Below are 12,159 nucleotides of genomic sequence, written 5' to 3' on the forward strand. Positions count from 1 at the left end.
TAAGCTGCCCAGGTTGAGCGCAAAATCTTATGCAAATATTATGTTTGCATTTTCCACTTTTATATTTAACTTGCCTCACTTCACTTTTTGTTTTCTTTCACTTCGTCGTTGTTCTTAGCCGCTTGTTATTTGTTATTGTTGTTAAGACAATAAAGAAGTCGGGTCGAAATTGACGTGGAAACTAAGTTGTGGCCATGGATTGTCACTTGCTACGATTTTAATGAATTCTATTGATTTTGCTTGGCAGCAGGTCAAGCGAAAGTACGTTCATGTCACAAGTTCGTTTTTCCAGAAGTTGGGTGAAAATAATCGGTGGCCATTTGAATACTGCATATCTATCAAGACGTTTAGCTGTTAAATATTAAGGTTGCTTTATTTTTAGCTCGATTAAAGCGGTAATAAATTTTCTAAACAATCATCTAGGATCATCAGTATTGAATATTTTGGGAAGCCATACCATACCATATAGGTGGTCATGAATTACTTATAATTAATGATTTGCTTTTATACAATCTGTAGTATCGGTTGCATTGCTATTACGATCCAAAGGTAGATATTTATTGAATAAATTAACTAAAGTCTGTATCAAACAGAAACGCAGATTTTTCGTGAGTGAATGCATTGGCAAAAGCAATCCTTTTAACAAATCGCTTTGCTACTCCAATCCATCACAGGAACACCATCAGCATCCACAAAGGAGATGAAAGAGCCACCTTAGACTCGAATATCCTCTTCCAATGGAATCGTTGGCACACAGTGGCATGTTCATTATATTGGACACAAAGATAGTGCCGGGCCTAATTTGCAAGCTGCCAGAGTAGCAGCGCCGCCCACGCCTCCCCTAATGTGACGACAATGAGGCTGTACACTACTACTACACAAATCTCCGCCCACTTATTCTCGCAACTCATGGAGGCGGCGCCAAGTTCATTCAATTTTCCCATTCATTGATGGCAGGCGGGCAGTAAATGGCTGCAACTTGGTGGCTCTGTGGCAAAAACAAACATAGGGAATGCGGCGGCGGCAGCATCGGCTGGGATGTGGCAGACTTTTGGCCTCCAAATGGAAATGGCAATACAACAGGGCGGATGAATGCTGAGGAGGATCAGCCAAAGTTTCTGCCTGTGTCCAGGGCAGTATGGCAACAACAAAAAAAAAGTAGGAAAAACCATTGAAACTCTGGCCCAACTGGCTGTCTGAGTTATTGTGGGTTTGTACCACTACCGCTTTTGGCTGGGCAGCCACTGCCCCACCCCGCCAGCTGTCTGAAGTTTCTGTTGCAGCTGATGTTGCTGCTGTTGCTGCAACTTGTGTCGCTGTCGCTGCTGCGGCAACGTTGACACTTGGCAGCAGCGTTAATAGTGCGTTGGCCTGGACAGGATCCGATGGTGGCTCAGTTTGTCGGCCTTTTGATGTGGCCCGTCCCCGTCTGTCGACCTCATCGCTCGTCTGCCTTTTCTCCAGCACAAATTGGCCAGGCGGCACAGACAACGAAGAAAAAAAAAAAATGTTGACAGTGCCGCCTGTTTGTCTGGCGTGAAAACAGCATGGCAAAGCATTTAATTTCATTTTTATTCAAAGTGAAATACTCAAATTAAAAATGGCATTTAATGCGCAACTTTGTCGCCCGTCATAAGCACTGAGACATGTGAAATGCGCCAAATGGTGCAGTGGGAAATGGCCGGGGGGCGGCACAGCCGGTGCTATGGAGTGGGCGTGGCACGAACAGGTGGCTATATACTTGAGTGTGTGGGTTTGGGTGGATGTGTTTGGGCTATAATGATTGTTTGAGCATCTCTAGAGTGTCGTTAAATGCTTGATTTAATGAGTTCTGGCCGCGGTGGTTGTGTGTAAATGAGTATGTGTATTTCTTGAGATCGGAAAAGTTGGTTAATGGAGAAAGTCGTTTGGGGGATTAGGAGACCGCTAGGAAAACAACTAAAGATGATGCACAGCCTAGGATATCACGCATACGCCACGTTCAGCCGCCTCGTTACAACGCTAACTAAAATATACATTTAGCAAACACAGTTACAAAGCCAAAGAGTTCTAAAAAGTAGGGCGCATGTAGGCATGCTCCAGGATTTTCAGGATTTTCCAAGTTTTTTTTTTTTGGACACAAAAAGCAATTAACTCTCCGGTTATTCTTGGTTTCTCTGTGTGTGCGTGTATGTGGTTTGTGGGTGGTATAAATGCGTGTGTGTGTGTGGGTGTTTGGTGGGCAAGAGTGTGGGTGCTCGAGTGTAGATGTATTGGTGCATCGCTTAACGACTAGTTTAGAAAAGGTAGTAAAAAATGTGAACGCACTTGGTAGAATCTCACCTGTGCTCAGCGTATAGTCCCAGCTGGTATCGGGCTCATTCTTGTACACGTTCAATTTCTCCGGCTGCAAATAAATTAGTATCGATATGCCATTGAAATTAAGCCCAATTGTCAGCGTTGATCGATTTTGATTGATCTTACCTTGGCATAATCGATTTTCAGAGTGCAGCATCCGGCATAAATGTCGGCTCCATTCAGATTCTCGCGAGCCCTAGTGGCCGCATCCAGATTATCGAACTCGACCATGGCCTGGACCCCATTCTTTTTGAATATGACAATGCGAAGCACTTGGCCATGTGGATGACAGATTTTGTGCAAGACATCCTGAAATTAATTGGAATCAAGCGGAAAATTAGAAACGAATGCAATAGACAGGGAACAATTAGTGACTAGAAGATGTCATTCATACATAAACATAATTTGGTTATTTCTCTGTGTGTAAAATCCCCATTTCGCTCAGGAGCACACAAATAAACCTTGATTGCTTAAACTTATCAACGCCAGGTGAATGGTTAATTCGAAGTGAATGATTTCCTTTTCATTTGGCCATCAATCGTTTACCAAGTGACCAATGCAGGCAATTTCACTTTGATGAGTCTCAATTTTATTGGGATGTTTTTATTTGGTTTGGCATAATTGGAATTCCGCATTTGGTCGGCCAAATAGGCAACGTTGAAATTTGTTTCATATCAGCTTCTGTGTGAAGCTCAGGAACTCATTAGCATAATTTAATAAGCACTTTGTACCGCTGTACTATGCCAAAGAAATTTCCCAATTAACATTCATAAATTTTCGGAAATTACGTTAATGAGTTTCGAGTGTGCTAAAGCGAGCCTGCCAGCAGCAAAAGCCAGGGCGTGTCAAGTCTAGGCCAACAAGAATGGAATAAGAATACTTCGGTCGGTGGCAGCGTCTGGGAATTGATGGCAAATTATAATGAGCATTGGCCGTTGGCACGGAAATTTATGGAAAATTTAAGCCGCCAAATTTTCCCTCGACACGCCCCCCACCACAAGAAAACACGCCCATCCTCTTTTGAAATCCGCCAGCGACTTCTATTTATTCATTTTACAAGCAGAATTTTCGCAAGTCTTCTGTTGGCAGGGTGGTGTTTTTGGGTTGCTTAGGGGCCATAATGGGTTAAATGTTCAATTTGTTGTTACTCCCATCAAGCCTGGAAAAATTGGGTAAGAGGAAAAGTGGGAAAGCGGCTTTTGTCTTCGCCTATTTTCCGGGCAGCAGCAATATTTTGTTATTCATGAAATTCATCGATAAGTCCTCTGGCTCATGAAATTTTGAATCTCGTTGAAAACTTTCAACATTGATTTGCATTAGACATGAGCGAAAGACAGAGAGGCCAGGGTAGCTATTTGATTAGACGAAATTTCATCGAATTCTTTTGGTCTATGCAAATTCGCAGTGGCAAATTGTTTGGGGGCAACTTTTAAGTGGGGGTTAAATGTCCTTCCATTGGATATCGTTAAGATTCCAAAGTGCTGCAAGAGCGCGACCATTATTCGATAATGGGCTTATTAATGTCTTACACGGAAAACATTTACATCTAATAAAGATTTATTATCATGTCGATTATACTGAAAGCTTACACGTGAAAAAATCAAGAACAAAAACTGTCAAGCTCTATTAAGTATCAATATCAAAGAAAACAATCACAGTTTATAGCAACAAATAGTATGCATTTTAAAAACTTATTGAGCTGCATTCTTATGTAGAACCATTTAAACTATTATATATGTTTATATTACACATCCTTACAAGCCATGTAACTGATAGTCATTGCATGCGTTCATTACTTAATTATTAATGCAGCTGCCCAGCTTCTCCACTCATTTTTACTTTTTTGTTTATTTTCTCACCCCACTTCGCACACACTTAACACATTTCCTTCCCCCTCAGCCGACTGTCACTTTCGACCGCAAAAGTTTTCTAATTAGTTTTTGTGTGCTCAGTGCGCTTTATAGTTGTGCATTCTGTCCATGGAAATACAGGAAAACAGAAGTGCCAGCCAAAAGGAAGTGGACGGAAAGTGTGAGCTGCTCCAAGAGGAAATGGAGTGGGAAGTTGGAAAAAAATACGTTTATTTTTTCGTCCTTTCTTCCTCATTTTCATCTGGACTGACATTTTACAATTCGTTGCCGGCATTGGAAGAGCTGCATTTAATGCGATTTGCCAGAGGTCCTGCAGCAGGACAAGCGTTGTAAACGGAAAAGTCAACGAAGGAATAGAGATGGGGGGCTGGAAAAACTGCGAAACTGGGAGACTGTCGCTCGATGGCGCACAAAATGTCTGCAATTATTGTAAATAGCGCAATCATCGAGCAAGTCAAGAGCGCCGCATCCTCGAAGAAAAGCCGGAAAAGGGCAGGAGGGTTAGGAAAAATTACTCCGGTTTATGAGATCAGCTTATTGAATAAATGAGGCGCGTGCTCCAGCACTTTTCCACAGCCTTTGCCCTTTTCCCTTCGGCCTGTTGACCATTCGACATGTAAAAGGAAAGGATATTGGACGAAGCTGCCCACTCATTGTTTGCCGGTAATTTGAGTCCATTAGGTGAATGGCAATGGAGCTCCAGAGACGGAGGTCAGTTGAATGATGGAAGCTGATTAGAGCAGCTCCCCGAGGAATCGTCAACGTTCATGGAAAGTGTCAACTCTCCAGGGTCCTCGATTGATAAATTGTACAAAGCGATGTAAGTAAGTCATGTTTGGATCTCCAGAGTTTGCGGTTTGTAGAATGCGGAAATAGGATGTATCCTCTAAAAACCAGCAGAAATATGTATGGTCCTTAAACCTGATATTTAAATATAAATTTCTGCATTGGTGTAATAAAACCATTGCCTTAAAACTTGTGTTGTATTAAATAACCTATGCAGCAATTTTAATCAATTATACAAGAAAAAAATAATTTAATTATATATTTATCAAGGAAACCCAGAAAGAAATACAATTTAAATGCTCTCATATTCTACTCCAAACACAACAAATATATTCCGAATATTTTTACATTCTTTTAGTAATTAAGGTGTATCAACAGAAAAGTTCGCAAATTGGTAAAGAAAATACCATAAAACCAATATATGTACATGTGTGTTATTTTTATTATTTCGGAATTCTTGTATTTACACTGCAAGCTCTTTAAAAAAAGTTTAAGTTTAAATTACGACACAAAATCTTTCTAATCTGCATCTGAGCCAAAAGATTTTCATAAAACAGGAAAATGCATCAACTTTTTTAGAACTCTCTGAAGCTTCTGGAGAAAACTACGGGCCGGCAAATAAAAAAGTTCAGCATTTCACGAGCTGTTGAAATTAAAAAACTAATCCACAAGAAGGCGAGAAATAAAATTGCAAGCAGCGAAGGCAGCGCGGGAAATGGAAAAACAAATAAACCGCCTCGAAATGAAAGTATTAATAAACCAGTGGGCGAATTCTAGCGAAGAGAGTGTGAGGTATGCGGGGGGATAAATAGTACTTTATAGCTGGAAATACTGGGCATCGGGGGCGTGGCATGAAACTGTTATTTAAAAAATAAGCGTTGAGCTTGCGCGGCGATACATACGTAAAATTTTATGCGCACTATAACTTGTTCGACTGGCGAGCCCCCCAAAAAGCAAAAAAAAAGGAAAAAAGGACATCCAGCCAGCCAGCAGAAGCGGGAAAAATAAATTAATATTTTATCTAGAGCAGAGATTCGCATGCACTGGACTGACCACGCCCACATCCACCCACTACTCCGCCGCCCCGCGCCATCGCCGCCGCCAACTGGCATGCATTTTGTTTTGCCATTTTATGGCCATCATCAAAAGCGCATTAAAATTTTACTAAGGCGTCGTGCCGGAGGGGTTGATATGAAAACGGAGGGCTCTTTCACGGGGGGATGATTGTCCAGGCGTGCTAAATATTAAATCAGCGCAATGCCAGGACCACAATAATAACAACAACACCGATGGCAGGAGGGGAAAATGGCGGCAATATACCGGGAAAACATTTTAAGCCGCTTTCCGCAGATCCATCAACGTACTTCGCCATCTATATCACTTGGACCCACAAAGGACACAATAATGCACAGGAAGGAAAGATGGCGGGCAAATGGCATTAAATTTTAATAATTATGTGAGCTTAGTTGCGATATCGAATCATTTGTGGTCAGCCAGCTATTGTCTTCTCATTTACTTTTATGGGCCTAACAACAGTACAGTCGTTTCCGAACAGAACAAAATATAGGCATGGTAATGAAATATTTTCCAACCTAAAAAAAGCCAAGCAACAGAAGCAAAACAATAAAAAAAAAGATAAGAAAAGTTATTGAGAATGTTTACTAACTTGCTGAAGGGGCACAGACTTTATAGACTTTATAAACAGAATAATTATAAGAATTATAAACAGAGATTGCATTTTCGGACTTTTGGCAAACCCTATATACATGTACATATAATCCCTGATTAGTCTTCAGAACTTGTTTCTGCAGGGTGATTTGATCAATTGTTATGGTTTGCTCAGAAACTGGAAGTCATTGAACCAAACCCAAAGAAAAGATATAACAAACGCAAATTGGAGTTCATTCGCCTTGCAATTCCCTGTTTTGGTATGGTTCTTTTTCCCTCCTCTCGGATAACCGCAAAAAATTCAACAAGTTTTTCGCTTGCCGTTGTTTTTTTAGCATTTGAATTTCTTATTGACCCATTTCTTTGGGCCAAAACACAAGGCGAAAAAGAGTCAGAGAGCGAACCCGAACTGAAGCCCCACAATACGAATGCGAACCCGTCCAAAGACCATTTAAACCGGTTTCGAATCATTTGCAACACTTTCTGGCGACTGCAGCTGCCAGGGGAAGGTCGTTGCGCGGGGGAGGAGGGTGTGCCTCTTGGCCAACAACTGCAAGATCTCCCGTCCCTTCTGCAAGTGCCGTTAGTTGTTAGCCAAAAGGAAGCAAGTAAGAAAATAATAAAAAAAAAAGGAGAATCGCGGCCCTTGGGAGGCGAGTAACTTTCAACAACTGGAAATACGGGTTTTTTTCGAATTGCCTCCTTTTTTTGCTGCATTTTCTTTGAAGGCAAGACTTTGCGGATTTGTTAGAGCCGAAAGTGAAGCAGAAGAAGGAAACAAAGGAAATTAAATCCTGGCAAAAGCAAATAAATACCAACTCGGATTTACACTGATTTGGTTTGCATATTTCACGGTAAATATTTGCTGAAATCGAGCGCTACACTTTTTTTCCTAGCGGTGTTAAAACAAATTAACATGCTGCAGTCGTGTGTCAACAAAGGTGTTGTGTATTTTCAATAACTTGACAAATAGAAAAAAACATAAATTTATGCTGAAAGCAATCTACCTCTTTTAACATTTGGGATAAACAAAATGTTGTGTCACATCAGCAAAACTGTTTGCAAATATGTGCTATCATTTCGATTTTCATTTTCATTTCCATTTCATCCCATTTCCATCGCGTGCTCACAAAACCCACCGTACTCCTCATCAAAAGCATGACAAAATTAGCATAATACAAATTATCAAAATTGAAAAATCGCAGAGGCATAAAATATGCATACGTTGGGTTGGAAAAGCTGACGTGAGCGAGTGAAACTGGGGTGGTAGGAAAATGAAAATAGAAAAAAGCGAAAAGCAAATTGGAAATGGAAAATTTTTTATTGTGTGAAAGTGACCGAATGGAGCATGCAACAACACATTGCTCGTGAAAATTTGAGGTAGATAGGCAAAACCGAGATGCAAAGACACTTCCGGCCGCTGAAAATGTGAGCGAAATGTAAATGAGTAAAAGATGAAGATACTAAACACAGGGGCAACCCAAGAGGCGATGTTTGGGAAGCTGAGTGTCAGCCATAAAATATTGCCATTTACATTTAATTGAGGCCTTGGCAAGAAAAGGGAAAATCGGAAAACTTGGCCAGCTGTGAAGTTGTTTAGGAAGGCGCCATTGGGTAGCCAATAGATAGATGCCTGATTTAAATGCTATGCTGTAAATCAAAAACCCAAATTTGCAAGGCTATCGTCACATTCATTAGAGATCAAATCGTAAACCTCAAATACTTCTTGATTTCTACTTCATTTGAAGAAAGGAACGGAAGTTTTAAGGTTTTCAGACGACAAATTGTTTAAGGTTTCCGCTGAACGATTTATATGCATTAAATTTGGACTCGAACGTAAAGAAAAATGATTCCCTGTTGTAAAAAGGAAAGCAATTTAGTAGTTAACGTACTTTTTGTGTTTCAATTACCGGGTTACAGCCAAAAAGGTTTTTGTTTAAGGTTCTGAAGGCTGGCAAACAACTGGGAACTCGATATCTCTTGACAAATTCGGTGCTTACTCTTATCGCACCTTAACGCGGTGCTTAAGTAGCCATTGCAGAGGCAGAAAAGAGGCTGCTAATTTTTATCAAGCACACAAGCAGCAGGCTCAAACCTCACCCCCCACGAACAGTGCAGCCCCTGTCATTTTAGCTCTTCAGTTTCAGTTTTACAACCAATAAAAAGATTTTTATGACCACAAACATTAAAATGTTCAAATTGAAAATAAGCAGAAAACAAAATACGATACACAAAGCAGGGAAAGCGTAACATGAAAGGAGCAGGCCAGAAGAACGAGCTCCAGGGGACACGAAAAATGGGGGGAACCATGAGGGAGGCAGCATGAGATACATTTTAAACCAAATTTATGTGGCACAAAGGCAGCGCTGAAAAGCAGCAGGAAGCGGAAGCCGGGGGGATCCAGGAGATTCGAGGTAAGGTTACCGGGGGCCAGAGCTTCTGTCAGTGGCAAACAAAAGTCCAAAGACGCAGCCCGCTTAATGTGTGTGTTTGAAGTTGGCCACCAGGCTGACGCCCAGCAAGGAAAAGGGGGAGTGGCAGGTGGGCAGCCTGGCAGCCTAGCAGCACAGGCAACCAAAGGACGAAGACAATGGTGGGAAATTACCAAAGCACAAGAGCCAATTCGAGCATGAAAATGTAAACAAGGCGAAAGAAAAAAGGCGAGAAGCAAAATCCAGGAGAAGGCAGGCGAAAATGTGTGTCGCAATTGGTATAAAGTGTACAACGGGGCGAATGGTAAAGCGGTTCGGTTCGGTTCGAGGTGTACAACGGGGCGGATGAAAAGCAGCGGCAACGAAATCAACAGTTAGCCAATGAGCCTGAAAGTGGCAGACAGGACGGAAAAGGAGAAAACAACAACCCGTTAACATGGATCGTTCGCTCGGCAAGGGGGAAAACCATCAGGGGAAGAAAGAGAGATGTGTAACGACTTGGGTGGCAGCAGGTGGCACCACCTGGTATCCTTTTTGGTGGGTCAAATCCACGTGGGCCCCGACAGAAGTTGCACAAGACAATTATAAACGTAATGGCAACAACAGTTAGCCAAAGCCGAGGACCAACAAAGGCACAGTGAATGGAAAAAGTATCGTTAGTGAGCAGCAGCTGAACGCATAAATTCCGTTTAACAATGTCAAGTGGGGGTGGAAAACCGGTGGGGAAAGAAAAAACCAGACTCAGGAAAAACTGGTAAGACGCTGCGAACATGGCGTAGGTGTTGGTCGTTAGGCTAAAAAGCTAACGCAGATAATGTTCGTCCAGCTATAGTCCTGTCTCCCTCACTGTCTATCTCTTTTCCCCGTTATATACCCCCTCTCTATCTACCGAGGTATACAGAGAAAAATGTTGCATTAGAAGAATTGAAAGCGGTGGGGGCTGTGCTGGAACTGTGTCAGGGTTGCAAAGGATTGCAGAGGAAATTAAAAAAGGGGATTGAAAAAGATGTTTTGGGGCAAAGGCAAAGACTCGAAGGGAAATGGGAAAAGTTAGGCAAGAGCCAAGTGCTTAGAAGAAATTGAAAATGCTGAGATTGTATTGCCCTATCTTCATATAAGAGTGTAAATTGAAAAAAGGGGCATTAACCGGACATTGCTGACATTATGGATACTAGAGATTAAAGTATAACCTGAGATAATTATATCAGCTAACATTAAATTCAATCTAAGTGACAATTTAAATTTTTAAGAATGGTTTTGTTAACATAATTCTCAAGCTTCCTTTATATCGATTTACACTTAATCGGCAACTTGGCAGCTCGGCAACCCTACTCGTACTTCTCTTTTCACGTGCACCTTATGCAATTGTGGCAGTAACTTCTGCAACCCACATCCCACTCTCCACCTGGTTTACTGTACAGGAGGCAGCGAAGGAGAAATTAGCAAGCAAACACGAGTAAAAGAAATAAATAAAACGAACGACAGGCAAACACGAAGGCAAAAGGGGTTGGTTGGCTGGCACTAAAAAAGGATAAACTGCTCGTGGATTGTGGGTGGAATCCTGGTGGAATGGCGGCCACAGGAGCGACGTGCTCCCAACACTTCTTGAGTAATTCATAGAAAGGTCGTAAAAGTCGAGTCAAAGTAATTATGCTGCGGGAAAAAAAGGAGAAGGAAGCAAAAGGAGCGAAGTGAAGCCAGGATCCTGGATTCCGGACTCGCGATTCAGGATCCAAGACCCGGGCCATTTAGGTTGTATGCAAGAGTTGTTAAGGCAAATACACACACACACACACACACATCCGACGAGAGTTGCGTTAATTGAGTGGGCCGCGCATGTGGGCGTGGCTGGGGGCTGTGGACGGGAGGCGTGGCTGAGTGGGCGCGCTAAAGTGGCAGCCTTTTGCTTTCAACGACGGCATCAAGTGGCAAAAGCCGCAGAAGTATGCAACAATTTTCAGCAGCCAAGAAAAGCCGAGAGCGAATTTAACCCGGCCTTTCCGCCAGCGTAAAGGTGTAATGAATGTGCCTGAGGCGCTCCTTTCTTTATGTATGTATATATAGACGGCATTACAATTCGCCTTTAATTGCTGAAAGCCCACAAATTACAAAAAGGGAAAGACGGATGGGCTAATGAAACATGCGGGTGCACGGCAAACGGATGAGAACTCTCAGTGGATATGCAATCGGAATTACGCGAATCCCCAGGTTCCTATTTGCATTTCAAGCAGCCAAAGGATAATGGTTTATTTTAACGAGATTTTCAATTTATTGATTTCACATCTTAAATTCTTCGCAGGATTTTGTAATTTTTGAAAAACACCCTCTTTGTTCTAGTCTACACGATCTCAATGGTTTCAGATTAGCTAATCACTACAAATCTTGGCGTAAGCAATTACACATTTACTATTCGAGTCGAATATACCATTAACAAATATATCATAAATACGAATCGTCAATATCAACAATACAAATCCTTGAGCACACATTGTTCCAATAATTAATCGGTACTTTGATTTCAATAACTAGACTGCTGAAGAGAATTGCTAACTGAGTTTGCCATCGATCCGTCGACAATGTAAATTGCCATTTTCAATCCGAGTGCTGTAAAGGGCAATAATTACAGTTCGTCTCATTAGCCACTGGGTATTAGTTTCATTTGGCGCAATTAGGAGAGCCTGAAGCGCCACCATTGACTTGCCAACCAGCTCAAGGATAAATGAATGCCAATACTCGTGCATAAATGCAGCACTCTATTGACATTAATTGAATGAACCAATACGGACAGTTGGCCATTGAAACACATCGGGATAAAGGCGTGGTATGCGGATTGATGGGAGCTTGGAGCTGTTGGACAGTTGGCTAAGCAAACATGTCAAACAGCGCAGCTTGGACAAATGAGAAAAGCAGCCATCGATGACGAATGAGTGCATGTTGTCAGAATGGCTGGCAGCCTACTTGGTTGGTCCGAAAAAGAGATCTCGGCAAATCGAATCGCCTTGACACTTGACATTTGACAGCCTGGAAAAATCGGAAAAATTGTTGTGGAGCGCGCTTCAAATCTG

The 12,159-nt window shown here is 41.9% G+C and overlaps 1 protein-coding gene across 14 annotated transcripts in view; it reads right to left on the reverse strand.

The window, feature by feature from the left end:
* Nucleotides 1–12,159, reverse strand: part of sm (smooth) — a 113,645-nt gene that overhangs the window by 53,817 nt on the left and 47,669 nt on the right. For 7 of the 14 annotated variants that reach the window (NM_001259505.2, NM_001259497.2, NM_001259500.2 and 4 more), the window contains 2 exons: nt 2,464–2,646; nt 2,308–2,386 (listed from right to left, as the gene is read on the reverse strand). In NM_001259505.2, the coding sequence (NP_001246434.1) occupies nt 2,308–2,386; nt 2,464–2,646 (262 nt within the window). The remainder of the gene's footprint in view (nt 1–2,307; nt 2,387–2,463; nt 2,647–12,159) is intronic. The other 7 variants (NM_001274164.1, NM_057383.7, NM_001259494.2 and 4 more) reach the window with 1 other exon arrangement.

The sequence above is a fragment of the Drosophila melanogaster genome, chromosome 2R (assembly GCF_000001215.4).
Source record: "Drosophila melanogaster chromosome 2R".
NCBI classification, from domain to species: Eukaryota; Metazoa; Arthropoda; class Insecta; order Diptera; family Drosophilidae; genus Drosophila; species Drosophila melanogaster.